This window comes from Pituophis catenifer, unplaced genomic scaffold (genome assembly GCF_029215685.1).
Source record: "Pituophis catenifer annectens isolate HBS135680 unplaced genomic scaffold, rPitCat1.0.hap2 SCAF_6, whole genome shotgun sequence".
Lineage (NCBI taxonomy): Eukaryota > Metazoa > Chordata > Lepidosauria > Squamata > Colubridae > Pituophis > Pituophis catenifer.
Window position 1 is genome coordinate 9385101 of NW_027256886.1, and position 23987 is coordinate 9409087.

A 23987-nucleotide genomic window follows, 5' to 3' on the forward strand; every position below is an offset into this window, starting at 1 on the left:
GTGGCGAACATACCCAATACTTCTTCCTTCTCCTATTTTCCCTACAACAACAATCCTGTGAGGTGGGTTGGACTGAGTGAGAATGGCTGGTCCAAATTTACCCAATCAGCTTTCATGTCTAAAGCAGAATTAACTGTTCCCTAATTTCTAGCTGGTATCTTAACTACTAGACCATATTTTATTCCTTCCTTTGTCTTTCTTTGTCCTGCTTTACATTAGTTTGGGTTAGGAGGAACAAAATAATGAAAAAGGCTGTTGCCATCATATCTAAGTTTCGAAGGAGCATTTTATTAGCAATGGCAAACAAAATACTGATACCTTGGATTATTCAGCAAAAATTAATAAAATAATATGTAAACCAACTATGAGAACGTGGAATAATCCAAGACAGGGAACAGCTCTCTCCAGAGTTTTAAGATTTCTTCAAACATCTCAACACAGACCCAGGACAGGTGGAAAGTTATGGAGGAGAAGAGCACCGTTAAACGAAGAGCTCTCATGCAATCTGTAAAGCTTTTCTGCAAATTTCAGCAAGTAAGATCAGCCATTTCAAACAAAAAACAAAACCAGCATAAAGAAATGGGATACATACGCTCCATGAAATGGTTCATCATGCCATCTGAAAGTCAAGAAAATAAGTTAAGGGAGACCAAAGTATTTTGGAATGGCAGGAAAATGGAAATTGGTCGGTTCTATATTTGGTGTAAATCAGGGGTGGGTTCTAATTTTTTTTTACTACCGTTTCTATGGGCGTGGCTTATTTTGTGGGTGTGGCTTGGAGGTCATGTGACTAGGTGGGCGTGGCTAGCTGGTCAGAGTCATTTCTGGAAGGTCCTCACACTTACGACCTGACTCATTTGTTTGCTTTTAACACTGCTCAGCTGTAGGACGGCCCTTTGAAGCCCCGCGGCAAGAGTTTAAACAGTTTTTTTCCCTCTAGTCATCAGCTGGGACTCAGGAGGCAGCAATAGATTGGGGGTGGGACCAAATAAAAGGTAAGAATAACGGGGGGTGGGGGGGTGGGAGGGCGGGGGGGGGAGAACCGGTTCGGTGACGTCATATCGTCACCGCTACCGGCTCGGACGAACCGGACCGAACCGGGAGGAACCCACCACTGGTGTAAATACTAGATCATCATTTTATAACTTAAAAGAGTGGTGTGCTGGCCTAGAGGTGGAGCTCTCGCCTTACAATCAGGAGGCTATGAGTTTGATTCTAGGTAGAGGCAGATATTTCTCTCTCTGGGCACAATGAGAATGTATCTGCTGGAAAAAAACTCCACATTGGCAACAGGAAGGGCATTCAGCCAGTAAACACTCTGCTCCATTCAGTTGCACCTACTCCACCCAGCAAGGGATTATGGGGTCATTAAAAGAAGATGACCACTCTATAACTTTTAAAAAAATGTTCCTTGTGGTCCTATTCCAATCTGGTGTCTCCAGGCTTGTCATCAGCAAAGTCATTACCTATTCCATTTTGGAAGTGGTAAGAATTATAACTTAAACCAGCTGGAGAAAAAATTATACTGGGAAGCCCAAATGAAACACTTTGGCCTTTAGATAGAATTGAATTTTTGTTGAGTCCAACTTTTTATGTCCACACCACTTCGGCAGAAACTTTTCTTCCGAGGAGTTAAAAGTAATGCCTACGCCCCCTTACGCTTGAATTCCAATCCTGAACATTATGTTTGTGGACAATCCATGAATGGCACACTAATTCCTTACTTAGGGTAGTTGAGCTGCTACCTTACGTCAAACTCTCCTACTCAAGTTTCCATGACTCTGCCCTCCACTCCAGACAAGGGGCTACAGTATATCAGCAAATATCTGCTCATACAATTTTACAGAGGAATGGTTGAGTCATTTGTACCTCAATAACTGTCTGGTTTGGTACAGCAACCAAACAAGACAGACACAGACTGTCTAACGGGTAGTCAGAACTGCAGAAAAAAATAATTGCAACCTGCCTGCCTTCCATTGAGGACCTGTATACTGCATGAGCCAAAAAGAGGACTGAGAAAATATCTACAGACCCCTCACATCCTGGACATAAACTGTTTCAACTCAGGACCCTGATAAAGGGTATTGCATGCCAAAACAACTAGACACAAAGACAATTTTTCTCCCCATGCCATCACTCTGCTAAACAACTAATTCCCACAATACTGTCTCAGGCCTAAAGAGATTTACCCATATAATAGGTTGTATTGCTATTATCCTTCTCATCTTCTCATCTTTTTCATCTTCTAATTTCTCAACTTTTCTACTATCTTCTCCTATTGGTATCTTATGATTTATGATTTATTGTTTGCATTTTAAGATTAACTATGATTTATGATCTATGACCTTCTGGACTAGAAGACCTCCAAGGTCCCTTCCAACTCTATTCTGATTGACCTATCACTTCGTTGTTTGTATATACACTGAGAGTTTATGACACTGGAGACAAATTCCTTGTGTGTCCAATCATATTTGGCCAACAAAGAATTCCATTCTATATTCTTGCGGTTTTAAACATTAATTGACCACCAGGATGCAGGACAATTATATTGTTGTCCTTTGAATAGATTTTCTCAACTTTGGCTCATGATCTCCCTTTCTCTTGACCTCCAGCCTGCTCCAGTTCAATCACAGCTCTGACCTAAAACAGACACAGAACATGCCAAATCCACCAAAGCAAGCATGACCAATAGATCTCTGTTTACACCAAAGAACCTTGGTTCCATAATTGCCTGCTTTTCTTGCCAACAAGACTCCCAATGATCATGTTGTAGCTTGGCATCCATGAAGATGGTCCATGCAAACAGGAAAGGAAGCAAAATGACAAGGAAACAAAAAAGAAGATCAACTAACAGTTGTGGTGGAGAATGGTGTGGAGGTAGGAATCCTCATAGTAGTAGGCAGTACCTTTGGGGTCATCAGGAATGATCACAGGTGGAGAGATGTCTGGAAGTTCCTCCTCGCCTGGCTGAAAGCCTGTTGCTCGCAGATGAGTGATGTCTAGAAGATCTGGCATGTCTATAGAAACATCTGCAAGCAAAAGGACAAACGGGAAATTAATTACATGATTTGGAAATCATCCTAACTGTGAAACTATAGATAGTCTTTAACAAAGCAGGAAGAATTAAGAGCCCTGGTAGCACAGTGGTTAGAATGCAATATTGTAGGCAAACTCTGCCCAGTCTGGAGTTCGATCCTGACGGAGTTCAAGGTTGAGTTCTACCCTTCCAAGTTTGGTAAAATGAAGACCCAGATTGTTGGGGGCAATATGTTGACATTGACAGTATGCTATAAAGCACTATGTGTCAGCTTTGGAAGCCATATTAGGCTGGAAGCTTCCGTTTTGCCACCTTCTCATGTGTGGGAAGGTAGGAGGGGGGGGTTAGTAGAGGGGTTGTCTGTAGACATAATAGCATTCTTCCTGTCGGTCAAGGTCAGGCTGATCTTGCATCTGGAGAAGGAGTGGTCGGAGTGAGGTCTCGAGATGGGACTGATGGTGATTGGAGCATGTAATCGACTGATGAGTGAGGGGATGGTTTTGGGGGGTTTGATTTACTGAGGGAAATCCCGGACCTCTCAGATTCGGGTTTTCCCAGATGTGCCAGTTTATCTATTCTAGTAAATAGAACTTTGGAAAATGCTTGCTTCAGAGTTTTTGAACTCTGAGAGTTTTGGAGTTGGGATTTTTTCTGGAATGCTGACACTATGGAGCAGTATATAAATCTAAGTGTTATTGCTAATGCTATAAGAACAATGAAACAAACCTATCCAGAGAGAATTCCTACAATTCCTACAATATTAATGTGAGCCAAAGGCATGGTGGAATAAAGATGCTTCTATTTTTTGCATAATGCAAGGAAGACGACAAAGCTTGGGAAAAGCATATTCCAGTGCATGGGATCACTACAAAAAAGGCCCACCACTTAATTCAAGTTTCTGTAATTATGGCATTACAGAAACTTGAATTAAGTGATGGCCCTAAACAAATTAGTTTAGGGCCCGCTTAAAATTATTTATTTATTTCCATTTATATGAAAACACCCCCCCCCCATCTCAATCTCATGACTCTGGGTCGGAAACATCATTTAAAACCATAAAACAGCAGTCACATTTACATAAACAGAAATTGGCAGCTAGGTAAATAACAGTCACCATAACTATCCCTTGGGCTCTGTCTTATCCATTCCATTTCAACCATCACAATCAAAGTTGAGCTAACACAACAGAAAAGGGTAAGTAAACACACACAGAAAAGTAAAGGATAAGCTAATATGTCAGAACTTCAAGCTGCATTTACTCTAGTGCTGACATAAGAAGGAGAAGCGGAGGCGTCTGGAAAGGGACATTTGACTTTTCACCTACTTATTTTCCCTGGAGATAATATCCCCTAGGAGATGGGATGGGAGGGGGGAAATTCCTTTGAGTGGGAGCAGTAGATTAGGGGTAGAATGACTTGGAAGATGGCCAATGAGTGCAGGGGAATGGGAAACGGAAAGGGAGGGTTTTTGGTCTGGAAGTCAGTGTTGGCTTCGATGGAGTCGGGATTTAGAATGTCGTGCTTAATAAATAGGAGTTTTGCTTCAAAGACTTTGTTTGAAATGCAATTTATTTGAGACAACCTCGAAACCTGACATAATACATACAAGGGTATGTATAGGGACTCTTGTTTGGGCAGGGGTTGGATTGGAGGACCCACGGGGTCGGGATCCCTTCTAACTCTGTTATTCTGTTTTTCTTTCTATGATCATGTGTACCCATCCCATCAAGCCCAAATAAAGTTCAGAGTGGAAAATGAGCCTTGGTGACGCAGCTGACTAAGTGCTGTTAAAGTAGCACCAGCTGCCTGCAATTACTGCAAGTTCAATCTCACCAGGCTCAAGGTTGACTCAGCCTTCCATCCTTCCGAGGTAGGTAAAATGCGGACCCAGATTGTGGGGGCAATAAGATGACTTTGTATAAAAAAGAACACCGCGTGGGGGGGGGGAGAAAGCCCTAGTAAGCAGGTATATACAAAAGTATGAAGGCTATTACTTAACGCATTGTAAGCCGCCCTGAGTCTCTGGAGAAGGGCGGCATATAAATCAAACCAATAAATAAATAAATATAGGATTTCCTTCCATGGGCAGAGTGTTGGATTAGACGTCCTCCAAGCTCCTTTCTAATCCTATTTTTCTATGTTTTAAGTTTCACGAAGTTCCTTGTATGAATCAGAATATTTTGAAATGTGGCAGCCAGAATCTATTTCTGTAGCAAACAAGTCATTTGATTCTTTGAGATGGGAACATTAAGAATTCAATTATTTCTAAAGTGCCTTGGACTTGTAATATTCCCAGGTCACCACTAAACTGAGTGGAAAAAAAAAACATTTTCTATTATTAACAGAAAAAAGAAACAAGAGGAACTTCCTTGGCTGTTCCCAAAGGTGATTTTTCCAAAAGGCAACTGGACTTTTGATTTTTCTTTGAAAACGTTCTCATCCAAAAAGCTGCATAGATGAGAAGTGAAATGCTTTCAAAGAAAAACACCAAGAAAGTGCAGTTACCTTTTGGAAAAAGCACCTCTGCGACAACCATCACCTGGATGATTGAGAGTCTCCACAGATACGTTTCTTGACTATTAACTGGAAGATAAAAGAAACTTTCCACTTAAGCAGCCTTGGAGTAGTCTGTAGAGATTCTCGGTCATCCAGGTCATGGTTGTCCCAAAGGTGCTTTTTCAGGAGGCAACTGGACTTTCTTGTTTTTTTTTTTCTTTGAAGACGTTTCGCTTCTCATCCAAGAAGCTTCTTCAGCTCTGACAGGATAGTGGCGAATGGAAGGATTTATATTCCTGGCAGACAGCTGGTCATTTGCATCCTTTTAGAGGGAGTAGGAATGGATTTCTAGAGGAAAAAATTCCAGAGTACAGGAACCAGGAGCACCACTCAGGTGACCCTGAGGACACAGATAAACCTCCAAGTGCTTCAACGACCCTCTAAAACTGTCAAGTTTGCGGCCTGCAGGCCGGATGCGTCACACGCTGACCACGCCCACGCCCGATTTAGCGAAGGTGAAAAGAGTCCTGATACGTCACATGACGATGCCGTGACAACGCGGGTTTGACACCCCTGCTCTCAAAGGATGCAAATGACCAGCTGTCTGCAAGAAATATATAACCTTCCATTCCCCACTATCCTGTCAGAGCTGAAGAAGCTTCTTGGATGAGTAGCGAAACGTCTTCAAAAGAAAAAAGCAAGCCAGTCTAGTTGCCTCTTGAAAAAAAGCACTTTTGGGACAGCCTTGGAGTATTTAAACCTTACAAATGAACATAAGATGGAAGGCAGCCGTCAAAATACCTACCAAGCTTCTTAGGGATCCAGTCAAGGCCGAAAGTAAACTTCTTTATCTGAACTACCAGGTATTCAGGAAAGGAAGCAAAGCGAGACGTTCTGGAAGTGAAAAGCAATGCCACGTGACATTAAAAGATCCAAAACTCAAGATTAGAAACTTCATCATTTTAACAGAACAGCTGAACTGCTCTTATTAGATCAGTGATGGCGAACTTTTTCGGCACGGAGTTCCAAAAAGGGAGCGTGCGCATGCGCGCGGGGCACCACATAAATGGAGCAATTTGCACGCATTCGCATGCTCATCAGGGCCGCGACCAGGAAGAGGAGCTGCCCAGGGGGCATGCGCGCACCGGATAAGGTACTTCCGGTTACTGCCGTGCATGTGCATATGCCAATCAGCTGGCTGGAGTGCATGCTGACAACGGAAAATGGAAGACCAGCACTTCCAGTTTCCAGCACTGCTGCATGCACAAAAGCCAGCTAATCATCGTGTGTACATGCGTGCCAGAAACCCAGAAGAGGAACGGACAACGCCGCGCATGCCAGGCAACATGGCTCAGCATCCCACTTTGGGCACATGTGCCATAGGTTCGCCATCACAGTATTAGATCATACACAAGAGCCCGTCCCTTCCACTATTCTTTTCTATGACAGCCAACCAGATATGTCTGGAAAGCAAAGAAACAGAAGTAGTTCTCATTTAGCAACCACTGAATGAACGCTGATATATTAAAAAAGTAACTCTATGACCAATCCTCCCATTGACAACCGTTGCTGGTCTGTAAAGCAAAGGAAAGCTGAAGTGAGATGATAAGCACAGCTGGGATTTCACTTAGCATTTATTAATTGAATTGCCACTCCCGACTGTCATCACTAGAGGAAGATCCCTCTCCCACCATCTGGTAAGAGTGAGACCCCTTATCTTATTATTATTATTTTTTTACCAGATGGCTAAGCCAAAGTAACAAGTGTCACGGTACAATCAGATTTAATAAATATATTTTATAGTGTATGTTTTGTAGTATCTGAAATCCTCTCCAGAACAAGCAAAATGGGAGACTTCCTTCATCCCAAGGAAAGACCCAAAGCTCCAGTGACTGAAGGGGTCACACAGAAAACGTGTAATGTCACTACATTTTACACGACACAGAGAACAAATGAATAACCGAAGTCTTTCGAAAGTAAATGAGCCTGAGTGGCGTAGGAGGTTAATGCCTCCTAAGGCAGCATTTAACATCCAGCTGCCTGCAATTACTATAAGTTCAATTCTCACCAGGCTCAAGGTCGACTCAGCCTTCCATCCTTTCTAAGGTGGATAAATTGAGGACCCAGTTTGTGGGGGCAATAAGCTGACTTTGTATAAATATACAAAAGTATGAAGGCTATTGCTTAACGCATTGTAAGCCGCCCTGAGTCTCCGGAGAAGGGCGGCATATAAATCAAATTAAAATAAAATAAAAATAAATAAATGGAGCTATTTATGGATTTGCTATCTCAGAAGACACAAAGAGTAGGGGAAAAAAAAGAGAGAAAAGAAGAATCAGCCTAAAATTCCTACATAACCACAAGCGAGCTAAGTCCAACCTCCCTTGGATTCCACTAACTCCAACCAAGTGCTAACTGAACAATATTCCCGCCAGGGATGGTATTCACTTACCTTCGCTACCAGTTTGCAAATGTGAGCGCGCGCAGGACCTTCAAATGTCAAAAACGGGACATGATGACATCCGGGCGAGTGGGCAGAGCCTCCCGCAGCCGCCACTACCGGTTTGCCCGAACCGGATAGAACCGGCTGAATACCACCACTGATTCCCATGTATGGGCATGATTAGCGATAAATCCGTTGAATTGGACCTGATCTTTTGTGCCCTGACACATACTCACTTAACGCCAGCAGACTTGGCTTGAAGGGCACTGCTCCAGAAGTCTTCTACATTTTCTGGTTCCGTAAAGGCCTGGAGACAAGCACTGAAAGGGATCCTTGCCCGGACCACCTCTGGTGGGGGCCTCCTCGCTGTTTCTGCTTCTCTCCTCTTCAGTTCATAAGCAATCAATTCATCTAATTGGGAGAACAAGTGATAGTGAATAAACACCATCCATCTGTTGAAAATCACGGGTGGGTTCATTTGATGGCAAATGAACAGGAGAAATGTCCCCTGATGTTCTGACCTACGCTCCCCCAAAAAGCATGAAGCAGAATCCTGGTCCCAACAAAACCCCCTTTATTAAAAAAAAAACAGTGAATTCCTCTCATTCACATCCAGCAAAGTCTTTCAAAGGGGAATTTACAGTCACAGACCTTATCTGGCTTGAAGAGCTGCCAGGCCGATATCTTCAAAACTTGGCAAAGAGTCTCGGAGAGTCACAAACCAATTAGGCGAACTAATTGTCTCCTGCAAACTCCACTCCCCTTCCACTCCTCTTTTATTCCCTCTGGGAGGGGCCATTCATCGTCCACCTGTGGCCTTACTCCCAAGTTGACCCTTGTTATTTAGCTGTTCCCTTCGTCTGGCAACTCTGCACATGCTCACACTGGGAACAGGCTCCATCTGTTTATCTGCCTCACTGATGTCTGACTCTGAAGGCAGCTTGTTGCAATATTTTCAGGATCAGACTCAATAATATTAGTGAGAGTTAAAGTTTTAAATAAACTTCCTTTTATTTACAATAGGCATTCTATATTCACTGAATATTCACAGATAGAAGCAAGGCAAAGGGTGTAGGTGGCTCCTTATATATACAATGGGTGGAGCTATAAGTGGGAGTGGTGAATTATGAATACATTAAGAAGTGAAGAATAAGTTAACCCCTGATACCCCATTCATATACTATTTACACATTAGAGAATAAGGCATTTACATCTGACAAATCCCCCTCTAAATGCCGATTCGTTATACAACACCAATTACATTCAGATTCAGGACAATACAAGACATAGAATTTAGATGTTAAATATTTGTGTTGCTTAGAAGGTAAAGGCTTTGTCAATATGTCAGCTAATTGTTCTGAAGTATCACAATGCACTGCTTTAATAAATCCATCCTGAGATAATTGTCTTACATGTTTAAACTTTATATCTATATGCCTGGACCTTTGTCCAATGGCATCAGATCTAGATATTTCAATGGCTGCTTTATTGTCTTCATGCATAACAAAAGGCAAAGCAGGTTTTTTCCAAACATCTGAAATTAAATCATTAAACCATACAAGGTTATTTGCAGCTTTGGATAAACAAACATATTCCGCTTCTGTCGTTGAAGTGGCTACTAGTTCTTGTTTACCAGTATACCAGTAAACTGGACAGTCATTTAAGAGAAAAATATAACCAGATGTACTTTTTCTGCATGATGTGTCTCCAGCCCAGTCCGCATCTGCATAACATGTAAGCTTTGGTTCTTTATTATTATTAGGTTCTAATACTAAGCAAAAATCCAGTGTACATTTCAGATATCTTAAAATTCTTTTAACAGCTTCCCAGTGATACATTGTTGGTTTGCTGACGTGTCTGGATAATAAATTGAGTGGTAAGGCGATATCTGGTCTAGTCCAATTAGATATATAAAGAAGTGAACCTATGATTGATCTATAAAACGTGTTATCCTTGAATTCAGGTGAAGATTCATCAGTATTTCTAAGAAAATCAGTTTGCATAGGAGTATCACAGGGTTTGGCATTATTTAAATTGCATTTATTTAAAAGTTCTATAATCTTATCTCTCTGAGTAAGTTTGAATCCCCTTCTAGTCTTATTAATTTGAACACCAAGATATTTGTTCACTTTACCTAGAGATTTCAACGAGAAATGTTCATTTAACTTATTTACAAAAGTTTCTCTTCTCTCTTTGTGTTTTCCTATATATAAAATGTCATCTACATAAATCAACACAAATTCAGTGTAATCATCACCCTTTTTGACAAAGAAACAGTTATCAGCAGTGGTAGCGTTGAAATCCATGGTCTTAAGTACTTTTACTAAACAATCATACCATCTTTTACCAGATTGTTTTAATCCGTATAAACTCTTGTTCAACAGCCAAATTTCATTTTTGTTGGTGTATTGACTGTGAGGTGCTCTTACGTATATTTCCTTATCTAGTTTTGCGTGTAGATACGCAGTTTGTATGTCATATTGAAATACATCAAGGTTGAGTGCTGATGCTACCACTAGAGCTGTTTTGACACTCTCTGTTCTTACAGTGGGGGAATACGTGTCAGTATAGTCCTCCGGATATTTCTGTGCGTAACCTTGTGCAACTAATCTAGCTTTATATAGAGTATTGCCTCCTTCTAAGTTCTTAATTTTATATATCCACCTGGTACCAATAATCGTTTTATCTTTAGGTGCAATTGCAGGTGTAAATACATTTAATCCTTGTAAACTTTCCATCTCTTTTTTCATAGCTAATTCCCATTTTTCTTTTTCTTCACGAGGGAGTTTTAACACTTCCTCATAAGTATTAGGCGTTATTGGCTCACCATCCATATGCATTATGTAATCTCTGTATTTATTTGGCATTTGATTTCTGTTGTTTCTAATGGCTCTTTCAGGTTTGCTATTGTTATCATGCAAATATCTTGCTTCTTTTTTTGTTAGTGTGTCTGTCTTTATTTTGTGTTGGCTATTTGTCCAAGTTTTGGTTTTGTTTTTATATTTGTTGATATTCTGTTTTTCTATGGTCCCTTCCTCATGAGATTTTGTATCTTTACATTTATTTGGAAATATTTCATTAAGATGTAATTTAGACCAGTTGGCCTGTTCATGGAACACAGCTGTTCTGGAAACTATAAATTTGTTATTATTATCAATGAATCTGTACCCTTTGGTGCCAGTTTCATATCCCATAAATCTGAGTCTTCTGGATACGTTTTCTCCCTTTCTTCTCAACTGTTTAGGTATGTGTACGTCTGCAGTGACTCCAAATATGTGCATGTGTGCTAATTTTGGTTTCCTATTATACATTACTTCATATGGTGTCTTATTTACAATACTGGACCAGGTTCTATTTTGTGTGTAATTTGAATAATGTAAGGCTTCTGACCAAAATTGTTTGCTTAAGCCAGCATCCTCCAATGTGCATCTAATCATGGTTTGTAATGTGGAATTCTTTCTCTCTGCAATCCCGTTCTGAAACGCAGAAAATGGACTAGACGTGTAATGTAGCATTCCTCTATCCTTTAACCATTGGGAGAATTCTTTAGACATGAATTCACATCCCCTATCTGTCATAATTTGTTTTATTCTGATATTGTGTTGTGTTTCTATGCGTTTGTAAAATTCCTTAAATTTTTGAAAGGTTTCATCTTTGTGTTTTAATGTATAAACAAACCCATAACGGCTATAATCGTCTACTATTGTCAGGAAGTAACGTTTTCTATAGGTGATTGATGGAGTTAATGGGCCAACTAAGTCCATGTGTACTAAGTCAAAAATTTTGTTAGTTGATCTAGTAGATTTTCTTGGTCTGGGACTAGTTTTTAGTTTTGTAGATTTACATACTGAGCATTCCAAATAGTTTTCACAATTTTTTATTTTGACACCTTCTGCGTGTTCAGTCATTTTTTGTACTACAGGAAAACTGGCATGTCCTAACTTCCTATGTAAGATGTGAGCACACTCATCATGAATTGGTTTACCTATTTTTGGTTTTTTTTCATTGTGTGCATCTGCGTGATCATGAGATATTTTACATTCATCATTGTCACTGTTGCTAATATTTTCATCATCTGCTTCAATACAATCTTCCATATTTGAATCAATGTTATGCAACCATTTTTCCTTTGTTATCAGATAAGGTAGGCCTCCTTTAATCATCACAGTGCCTATATTTATTTTATTCTTCTCCAAAGTCGCTTTTCCCTTTGAGAAAACTATATTAATGTCAGAATCTCTACTTAGTTTTATGGCACTTAGTATGTTATGAGGTATTTCAGGTATTAACAATACCCCCTCTATTTTTCCTAGACCAGGCAAGGTTACATTTCCTTTGCCTAACACTTGAACCTTTTCTTGGTTAGCTACTTTTATTACAAATTTATCTTCTGTAAATGAAGACAATATATTTTTGTTATTAGTGGTGTGATTAGTTGCTCCAGAATCAATAAGCCAATTATTGTTCTCATTTTGCTGTATTTTAGTGTTGTCTTGTTTATTTAATCCATTCAGTGAACCAGATTTTCTATCCTTTGAATTATCTCTGCCCCCTCTATTCTCTTTGTAATTTGGTGGGCTTCTATATCTATGTCTATCTATGGAAGACTGTCTATAATTGTATTTGTTCCTATATTCTGACCTATGTCTTTCCTTTGAAATTTTGGGACAATCTCTTCTATTGTGTTCCCTGGATCCACAATTGTGACATTTAAATGTTTCATTATATTTTTCTTGGAAAGCTACTTTCCTATAAGGTTTGTGTTCTGTGTGATTGCTAGAACGATTTCTTCTTGAATTGTCTTCTGCTATCAATTTATTGGATAGACTTTCTATGGATAAATATCCTAGATTGATAGTGTCTAAATGTGACATAAAACTGTCCCATGATGAATCAAGTGAGTTGATAATAACACTTTTCATTGTTTGGTCTGAAATTACCTCCCCCCTCAAATGCAGCTCAGCTCTTATTTTGTTTAAAGATATTAAATGCTCACTTATGGAAACCCCTGGTTTCACTCTAGATGAAAAGAAATCCTTAGACATTCTTGTGGTGGTAGCCACACTATCGCTGTGAAACAAATTAAACATGCATTGAATAATTTCTGAAACAGTCAGATTAGGTTTGATGCTATGATACATTGCAGGAGACACACTAGATATTATTAAGAAAAATGCTCTATGGTGTAAACAATCTATTTTTAAAGTCCAAGGTCTTTTTGGGGGACTAGTGATAAAAAATAGTAAATTTTCCTTCATAAAGACAACCTGGAGTTGTTGATACCATTCTTGCAAATTAATGCCATCAACCCTTAGTTTTGGGAAGTCACTGGGTAAATTTCCGACATTATTTTGTCCATTACTTACGACCTGGGGCAGTCCGTGGTCTCGCAAGTGTAGAAAATTGCAAAACGGCATGGGGATGCTCGCAACGAGTCTGCGTGGTTCTCTCGCCAGTTCATGTCTTCCCGGACCGTCTGCGTAGTTTCGCGCATGCGCGTTGTCCATTTCTTCTTTGGAGTCGTCGTGGAAGGTTCTCTCCATTGCGGCTCGCTCGCTCTGCTCTGCTTCAGACGAGTCGGTCTCTGGTTCGACCTTGGGAGTTCTGACGACTGTGGCTGCTCTCCTTTTTCTTTTGGGAGCGTTGGCACTTGCTTCGGTCTGTGGTGTAGGGCGGAATCGACAAGGCTCTCTGGGTTCGGGCGTCGGCGCTTTCGAAGTCAGGATGGGAGCGGGCAGGTCTTGAGGTATCGGCTTGCTCGCTCGCTTCTTCGGTGACTCTTTGGTAATTTTTAGTTTTGGCCCAAATGCAGCAAAAAGTGTTTTCATTGCTGATTTTATTTGGGATTTTGTTGAGTCATCTTCACTTTCTGATTCTGATTCTTCTGAGGAGTTCGAATCTTCTTTTTCATTTTCGTTGTCTGATAACGTTTTTCGCGCCAGAAATTTTGAATTGAGCATTTTGATTGGCTCTGCTTCGCTCACCTTGGAGGCTTGTTGAAACCAAGATGGCTGCCATTCAAAATTTCGCGCGGGATCACTGTTTTTCTTCTTCGTAATGACTTTCTCTGCAGTCATATCACTCACTATTTTTGGGTCTTTAGACTTCTCATTAGTGATGTTTTTCTCTCTCGCTGCTCCGCTGTTCTTCAGCATTTCTTGGAGGTTCGCGATGAGGCTTTCATCATTCTTCTGGCTTTTTAATAGTTTTAATATCTCTGACCTGAGTTCGTTATTCTCTATTTCGATTTCCTCCTGGTCATCATTTTCGTCTATTATTTCTTCGTCTTCAGTGGTGTATTCTTCGGATTCTCTCGAAATTGCGTTTGTGGATTCGTTGATTATTTCTTGTTCTGTTTCCATTTCTTTGCTGTAGGCCCTGGTGTTGGGCCTATCTTTCTTAGACATTTTTAAGTTTTTATTGAGTCAATTAACCATCCTCTGCTACCAGCTTGTTGCAATATTTTCAGGATCAGACTCAATAATATTAGTGAGAGTTAAAGTTTTAAATAAACTTCCTTTTATTTACAATAGGCATTCTATATTCACTGAATATTCACAGATAGAAGCAAGGCAAAGGGTGTAGGTGGCTCCTTATATATACAATGGGTGGAGCTATAAGTGGGAGTGGTGAATTATGAATACATTAAGAAGTGAAGAATAAGTTAACCCCTGATACCCCATTCATATACTATTTACACATTAGAGAATAAGGCATTTACATCTGACACAGCTGATAACTGGCATCTGGCCCTGGCCCCCTCTCTGCCTCCGATGCAGAGCCCTCATCAGAGCCTTCCTCAGACTCCAGGACTGGTCCATGTTCCTCCCCAACCTTCTCACTGTCCGAATCTCCTGCCAGCTCCACTGGCCGCTGGCCGGCCACAACACCTGACAACATTTTGCATCTAAGAGTGGATCATGCGAAACGACACTGTCTGACTTCGTTGCTGAATCCGTACCAGATTGTTCATAATGCAAGTCATTTGCGCGACTGAACTGGGACTTCCAAGGAACGCATCCCTGAATTATATCTGAACGACAGACAATTTGTACATGCACTTTACCTTTGTTTATTGCAGCTTCCATTGCTACAGGCAATTGCATGAGGTATTCCACCCTCTCTGTGTACCGTACTTTTCTGGTTTGGCAGCACTGGGTCCGTTCTTCAACCAAGAACCGGAAGACGTCGCTGGGGTTTTCTGAGCCAATTCGGTTTCTCTGAAAAGAAAAAAAAATGTGACACGTAAGCAAGCATTTTGATTGGGAGTTGCCCTGAGTTGGTTATGAAATGGATGGCTACATATATGTTTGAGGGGTCCTTGGTGCTCTCTGAGCTTGCTTATTTTCTTGCAGACATTTCATTATCCTAATTAGGTAACATTATCAATGCTAGTAAGGAGTGCTGTTTGCTGTCAGTTTATATTCTGGCGTCTTCTTATATTCTGTCTGTGTGAGTGGGGGACAGTCTTAGGGATTCCTTGGTTGGAATATTTGCTCTTTGGCAGTTTCTTTAATGGGGGGTTGCTTTTATTTATTTATTTATTTTATTTATTTATTTATTCAATTTGTATGCCGCCCCTCTCCAGAGACTCAGGGCGGCTCACAATGCATTTAAAATCATTATAAAAAACATTTAAGAATTAAAAACATTAAAAACATTAAAACTCATTCACACCATTCATGGCCGGATCTCGCCGGATCGCAAGAGCAAGATCAAGGGCCCCAGGCCTGCCGGAAAAGCCAGGTCTTCACCACTTTTCAGAAGGCCAATAGGGTGGGGATGGTCCGGACCTCAGGAGGTAACTGGTTCCAGAGAGTTGGGGCAGCCACAGAGAAGGCCCTCCCCCGCGGGCCCACCAGCCGGCATTTTTTAGCTGACAGGACCCGGAGGAGACCAATTCTGTGGGATCTTACCAGTCATTGGGAATTATGCGGTAGAAGGTGGTCTCGAAGATACCCTGGCCCTGAGCCATGTAGGGCTTTAAAGGTAATAACCAACACCTTGAATTGTGACCGGAGACCAATAGGGAGCCAGTGCAGCTCACGGAGAATTGGTGTAATGTGCTTATTTGATTTTGGTTTGAAGTTGATCTAGGAGTTAATGTGTATGGAAATTCTGTCATCCAGGTCACGGTTGTCCCAAAAATGCTTTTTGAAGAAGCAACTGGACTTTCTGGTTTTTCTTTGAAGAAAAACTCACTCAGGGGTGCTATTCAGCAGGTTCTGACAGGTTCTGGAGAACCGGTAGAGGAAATTTTGAGTAGTTCAGAGAACCAACAAATACCACTTCTGGCTGGCCCCAGAATGGGGAGGGAATGTAGATTTGGCAGTATCCTTCCCCTGCCATGCCCACCAAGCCATGCCCACCAAGCCACACCATGCCCGCCAAGCCACGCCCACAGAACCGGTAATAAAAAAATTTGAATTCCACCACTGGTTTCACTTCTCATCCAAGAAGCTTCTTCAGCGCAGAGGTTTTGAAAGAGGGAGTGGAACGCACAGAGGCTGAAGAATTTGGAGTTCATCTATGCTGATCTCAGTGCTGATTACTGGTGGAGAAGTGCTGTTGTCTTTTACTCTTTGAGGCTGGTTGATTATCTCTTTTGAATAGTCTACAGATGGTGTTCATGTCTATGTGTCTATTGATGGCTGATTTGTCAAAGCACCAGGCTTCTAGAAATTCCCTGGCATTTTTGGACTTGGCCTGGTCTAGGATGGTCACATTTTCCCCAATTGAAACAATGGTTAAATCTTTTAAATCTTAAAGCACTTGGAGGTTTATCTGTGTCCTCAGGATCACCTGAGTAATGCTCCTGGTTCCTGTGGTCTGCAATTTTTCTCTGGAAATCCATTCCTACTATCACACCATTCAAAGGGTGTTCATCCCAAATTATATAACTATGACCCTGAGGACACAGATAAACCTCCAAGTGCTTCAATGACCCTCTAAAAGGGTGCAAATGACCAGCTGTCTGCAAGGAATATAAATCCTTTCATTCCCCATTATCCTGTCAAAGCTGAAGAAGCTTCTTGAAGAAACTATCCCAGATCATACAGGAAAACAATTGTTGATTATCCCAGGTCATGTAAGTAGCTTTTTACAGCTCGAGTTTCCAAGAAAATAATATACCAGCTTGGAGACAGATTGCAAAACCCAAACAATTCCCATGCCACCATCACAAACCTTAGTAAATCAGGATTAAGGCAAGTAATGAAAGTCCCACAATTTCTACAACCCAGAACACTCAAAATCCTAGCTGAGGATATTGAATTTGTTGTTTGAGATATCTCAAGGGACATCAAGCTGTGGAAAGCTGTAATGCTTTGTCAAATTGCACTTTCATGGGTCTAGAAATAGATACATCTCTACCTCTGGAGATACTTAGATTAAGGATTTGTGCGTAGGGGATAAAATTGCACAAAGCACCAGGGAAGTAAAACGTAGCTTTGTATTCTCCACTGGGGGAACAAGAGCTTCAAAGATTATCAGTCAGCATTTAACAGTGCAGAAATGTACTGTTAAATGTATACTGCGCAATTTTTCAAAAAATCATTGTGTGTGCAATCCAGTGAAAGTTTCATAACTTGAAGGCTCATTGATTTCAGCAGAGAACTCCGAGTGAAATCAATAAGGGTTAGAAATGCTTAATATGATCTGGAAAATATTCTACGTTTGAGGATCATTTATCAACCAAAGGCATCCTACGAGTGACCTCTTTATGGTTGTCTGAGTTTTGTAATAAACCTGATCATATAGCAGTATGAAATAAGGGCATTTGAGAATTTCTATTGCAAACCTCCCCATGGAATTGAATATCACAACATATCACAATTTGAAATACAGGTAGTCTTCAACTTACAACAGTTCAAAGTTACAACTGCACTGAAAAAAGTGACTCAGGACTGTTTTTCACCCTTACGACCATTGCAGCATCTCCATGGTCCTATAATCAAAATCGGGGTGCTTGGCAACTGGTTCATACTTATGACAGTTGCATTGTCCCACCTTCTGACAACCAAAGTCAATGGAGACGCCATATTCAGTTAACAACTGCAGCAAGGAAAGTCGTAAAATGGGGCAAAACTCACTTAACAAATGTCTCAGCAACATAGATTTTGGGCTCAGTTGTGGTCGTAAGTCGAGGACTACCTGTAAAGTGTGTAGGATTTCTTTGTATCCCAAACTTGCCTACCGAACAAGGTGACCTCCCTTTAAAAATGAATGGCTTTAAATTGAGGATTATGCCTGATTTCTGTATTCTGAAGCATGCTAGTCTCACGTATGTCAGTAGGGAGGGAGGGAGGGAGGGAGATTTAGAGAGATGAGTCTTCCTTCTTGTCTATAATAAAGCAAGATAATAAATAATTATTTATAATTATTTATTAGATATTTATAATTATTTCATAATAATTATTTATTTAATAATTTATTAATCATTTATAAATATTTATTAATAATTAAAAATAATAAAGCTACCAGCACCAAGTTCTTGAAATTTCTTTCAGTTGGATACTATATGTGAGTTTGGACTTTTAAAGGTAAAGGTAAATGTTCCCCTTGCATGTATGTGCTAGTCATTCCTGACTCTAGGGGGCGGTGCTCATCTCCATTTGAAAGCCGAAGAGCCAGTGCTGTCCGAAGATGTCTCCGTGGTCATGTGGTCGGCATGACTAAACGCCAAAGGCGCACGGAACGCTGTTACCTTCCCACCAAAGGTGGTCTCTATTTTTCTACTTGCATTTTTTACATGCTTTCGAATTGCTAGGTGGGGCAGAACCTGGGACAAGTAACGGGAGCTCACTCTGTTACGTGGCATTAGGGATTCAAACTGCTGAACTGCCAACCTTTCTGATCGATAAGCTCAGTGTCTTAGCCACTGAGCCACCGCATCCTTCTAGAAGAATTGAAATTCATCAATGTCCTTGACCAGAAACCTGACACTTGGTACCACATTTATCTATAAATAAAACTTCTAAATGTTTGTGCAAGATTGGTTGATATTATCCTTTTGCTGATTTGTTCATGTGAAAAAAGACATTAACCTTTGCTCACCTCTATCAGGTTGATAAGGTGCAGGAAAAATTCTAGTGCATCTTGTTGCCGACTGGAGGAAAATTCGGGGTGCCCTTTGCTTACAAAAGCTTTGAACATGCGTGGAGAAATACCATTGTGCTGAGGCTGAAACACAAAATGAGAAGGAAAAGAAAAGAGGCTAAATACATTTTCGAAATATATTTCTGAATAGGGCAGCAACTGTTATGACCCTTTATTTTCAGTAACTCTGAGAAAAATCTATTACTTTCATTTTATCCATCCCTGCCCCCCAGAAAATGGAAGGAGAAAGGAGAATTGCTCTGACGCTGTTGATTCTGGTTTTGTTAGTGAAAAAATGCACATTAGAATTCCATGGGTGAACTGGAGCCGTTGGCAAGATATATTCATTATAAGTGCAACAGAAGTTTATCATCCTTGCAGAAAATGCCATTCAATGTATGGAGCTCCATATACATACATTCGTTCATGAGTTTCTTCACGGCCTGTGCACTCTTTCAATGTGACAAATGACTAGTGCAACAGAATGTTGTTTGCATTGCATTCTTAGCAGATAATGGTAAATAGATTGTACAAAGCAACGAGGAGTATAGATAATGAAAATTAATTATTAAAGACCAGGATCCTTGACTTACAAGAAGAATTCGAACCAGAATCTCCTTTGGTAAGCAAGGCGGTTGTTAAATCAGTCACACCAGTGGTGGGTTCCTCCCGGTTCCACCCGGTTCCACCGAGCCGGTAGCAGTGACGATATGACATCACTGAACCGGTTCTGCCTCGCCCCCCGCCTCCCTGCATTATTCTTACCTTTTATTTGGTCCCACCCCCAATCTATTGCTGCCTCCTGAGTCCCATCTGATCGGCTAGAGGGAAAAAAACTGTTTAAACTCTTGCAGTGGGGCTTCAAAGGGCCGCCCTACAGCTGATCAGTGTTAAAAGAAAACAAATAAGTAGACCGGTGCCTGCAAAAATAAATGGGTAGACCAGTGCCTACAAAAACAAATGAGTAGACCAATGCCTGCAAAAATAAATGGGTAGACCAGTGCCTGCAAAAACAAATGGGTAGACCAGTGCCTGCAAAAACAAATGAGTAGACCAGTGCCTGCAAAAATAAATAGGTAGATCAGTGCCTGCAAAAACAAATGGGTAGACCAGTGCCTGCAAAAACAAATGAGTAGACCAGTGCCTGCAAAAATAAATGGGTAGATCAGTGCCTGCAAAAACAAATGGGTAGACCGGTACAGCTTTGCAAGCAGTTAAAAGCCTGGTAGACCAGTACCTCTGCTAAATCCTAAAGAGTTGTCACATGACCATCAAGCCACGCCCACAAAATAAGCCACGCCCACAGAACCGGTAGTGAAAAATTTTAGAACCCACCCCTGAGTCACACCCGATTTTATGACCTTTTTGGCCATGGTTCTTAAGCGAATCATTGCAGTTGTTGAGTGAATCACATGGTCATTAAGTGAATCTGATATCTGAGAATGAATCTGGCTTCTCCCATTGACTTCGTTTGTCAGAAGCCAGCTGGGAAGGTTGCAAAAGGTGATCACATGACCAACCCAACCCAACCCAACCCAAAACACTACAACAAATCAATCAATCGGAATAGAGCTGGAAGGGACCTTGGAGGTCTTCTAGACCAACCCCCTGCTCAAATAAGAGACCCTATGCCGTTTCCGACAAGTGGCTGTCCAGTCTCTTCTTAAAAACCTCCAGTGATGGAAGCACCCACAATGTTTGACAGCAAGCTGTCATTGTAAATACATTCCAGTTGCCAGGCACCCATGGGACTGTGGGACCCTATGACAGTCGTAAGTGCAAGAAATGGTCTTAAGTCACATTTTTCAGTGCTGTTGCAACTTTGAACCGCTGCTAAATAAATGGTTGTAAATTGCGTTTGGCAAGGAAAATGGAGTAAATGAGTATAGTAAGTTAAATATAAATGTCCGCGCCACCCCCCCCCCAAAAAAAAAACCCCAGATCAAGTAGGTGAATTGTACACTTTGGTAACAAGTCTGTTAAAGGCAGGAAACAGAGAAATGTCAGGTTGTGTCATTACATCGTTTTGTTTCTTGGAGACTTTTGGCTTTTGCCAGAATTGGAATAATTTGTTTGTTTGTCCCTTCCTCTCTCACTCATAACTCTCTTATGCACCCATACACACAACTACAATGCTTAGCATGCCTCAATCAACAATGTATTGTTTAAAAGGTACTATAGTATAACTATATCTCCACTGTTAGCTAATGGAAATTCTCCTCTTTCAGCCCATTCATTTGATTTCTTCCCGTCTTACACTTATGCTTTAAGAAAAGCAAAGGAGATTAAAAATTAGAAACATCCATCCAACCATCCATCCATCCATCTATCTAATCTATCTATCCATCCACCTACCTACCTACCTATCTACCTACCTACCTACCTACCTATCTATCTATCTAATTAATCTATCTTCTCTCTCTCTCTCTCTCTCTCTTTCTTTCTTTTTCTTAACTATTCTTTCTCTGAATTTTCTACCCTAACTCCTTAACGGGGACAGATATTCCACTATGGTCAAGTTCAAAGGTGGTATTCAGCCGGTTCGCCGTCCTATTTAGGCACGTTTTTGAGGCCGGGTGCATGCACAGAAGGCGCGTGCGCCAGCAAAGCACATGCAGAGAAGACTGGGCGTATGCGTGGACGGGGACACGCGCATGCTCACATTTGCGAACCGGTAGGGGAAGTAAGTGAATTTGGTCAAGTTACCAACCTTCCAAAACCTGAACATGTTACGACAGGTTTCAGCATCCGGATGACTATCTATGCATATTTATATACAACAACAGAAAATTCTGGCCATGCCTTCATCAACAGTTGCAAAACAGCTTGGCTAAAAATAAGATGGGTTGGATTATTTAACCTTTCACACAGATAATTTAGGAAGGAGGCACTCCGTGACGTCCAACAGTGGCATGATATTAGGAGAACTCTTTATAAAGTGCATTAACAGACATGCGTGTAAGCTATATGCCATCCATATAAATAAGGCTATATTTATAGAGATGTAGTCAATGAGAAGAAGCAAACATGCTGATCTGTTACGCTTTCTGCCTGTGAAGGATATGAATCCAATTTGGGGGGAACCAGAAACATCCCAATGTGGCAAAGCAGCAGCTGCCAAAGCCCTTTGACAGGGGTGTCCAGTCTTGGCAACTTTTAAGACTTGTGGACTTCAACTCCCAGAATTCCCCAGCCAGCATGGCTGGCTGGGGAATTCTGAGAGTTGAAGTCCACAAGACTTAAAGTTGCCAAAGTTGAATGCTCCTGCTCTATGACGCTCCTATCCACTCTGGTGGTTCGAAAATCACAGAAGTAAAACACATTTGCAGTGGGATGCCACATACCTGTGCAGGTAGAAGAACATAACAGGGCCTCTTACAGGCTGAGACCTCAAACATACAGGTTCTGCCCACAACTGATTATCACATATCTTGGTTGTAAGGAATAAGCTCCAATGCTTTCCTAAATCTTTCAGAACCATCTCATCCATTCAATAAATCAGAAATGTGCTAAATATATATCATTTACTGATTGGTCCTTTACAAGGACAACTGATCTCATTTTAGAACGTGGTTCATTAGTAAAACTTCTATTTGCCCAACCATCGGATGGCCCCTGTCCAACTTTAGTTGACTGTGAAACATTAAATAGGAGCAGTCCTGGTTAAACTCATTTCTTTGAAATCAACCCCATCCCCCTTCTCAGAATGACATTCAACATTAAAGCATCCAACAAGTGACTAGACCAGGTGTGTTCAACCCATAGTCCAAAGGCCCTTATGGGGCCCTGGACAGTCAATAATACGGCCCCCCACAAGATCCTAGAAAATACATGTAGTCCTTGAGTTACAACCACAATGGAGCCCAAAATTTCTGTTGCTAAGCCTTCCATCCTTTCTAAGGTAGGTAAAATGAGGACCCAGATTGTGTGGGCAATAAGCTGACTTTGTATAAAATATAAAAAAGTATGAAGGCTATTGCTTAACGCATTGTAAGCCGCCCTGAGTCTCCGGAGAAGGGCGGCGTATAAATCAAATTTTAAAAAAAACACGTGTTAAGTGTGAAAAACAATCATAAGTCACTGTTTTCGGTGCTGCTTTAACTTTGAATGGTCACTAAAGGAACTGTTGTAAGTCGAAGACTTCCTGTATAAAAAATGAAGGAAGTTTGTTATTGATATACATTAATTATATTCTATATTTTATACCGGGCCCAAGATGTTTCCTCTTCACTCAATGCAACCAGGTAAGCCAAAACGTTGAACAACCACGATTTAGACTTTGCTGGAAATTATCCAACGATCGATAGACTGATATCTTTCTAGTAATTAGTTCCACTGTTGATTTCTTTTACTGTTGGGAAGTTTTCTAACGTTCAGTAGAAATCTGCCTTCCTTTATCTTTAATCCATTCTGAATTCTAATGCAATAGAGAATAGAACATCCCTTCCAATACCTAAAGAATATTCACCTTTTAGTCTTGTCTTCTCAAGCCAGACAATCACTCTTCAATCTCTCATCAAAGGACTCACTTTCTAGTTTCTTGACCATTGCCAGTAACTTTCCCTACACCAGTTTCTCTCAATCCTTCTTAAAATATAGTATCCAGAACTGGAGAGAATATTTTTGGTTATTCTCTGGATCCACCTCTTTCCCCCTTTTTAAAGACGGAGACATCATCACTTCTCCAAGATATCCCAAAGGCAGAATATCAACATTCAGCCTATCTGTGAGCAAATGATTAGGACTTGGATGGGGAACACCAGCGAATCCCAAGACTGGAGACTCAATAGGTAAATTTAAAAAAAAAACTTCTATGATATTGCCAAGAACGTTCCATGAATGGGTCCCTGAAGTCACTAGGGGTTGACTGAGACATGGAGAATTTTAAAGTTTCATGTGTTGGTTTTTTTGGCTG

The 23987-nt window shown here is 40.8% G+C and overlaps 1 protein-coding gene across 4 annotated transcripts in view; it reads right to left on the bottom strand.

Moving 5' to 3' along the window:
• USP13 (ubiquitin specific peptidase 13) overlaps window positions 1–23987 on the bottom strand; it is a 111988-nt gene that overhangs the window by 12085 nt on the left and 75916 nt on the right. The window contains exons 11-16 of one of the 4 annotated variants that reach the window (XM_070946345.1): window positions 19031–19156; window positions 15042–15195; window positions 8212–8386; window positions 6338–6426; window positions 2853–3029; window positions 593–619 (exon numbers count right to left, since the gene is read on the bottom strand). In XM_070946345.1, the coding sequence (XP_070802446.1) occupies window positions 593–619; window positions 2853–3029; window positions 6338–6426; window positions 8212–8386; window positions 15042–15195; window positions 19031–19156 (748 nt within the window). The remainder of the gene's footprint in view (window positions 1–592; window positions 620–2852; window positions 3030–6337; window positions 6427–8211; window positions 8387–15041; window positions 15196–19030; window positions 19157–23987) is intronic. The other 3 variants (XM_070946347.1, XM_070946346.1, XM_070946348.1) reach the window with 3 other exon arrangements.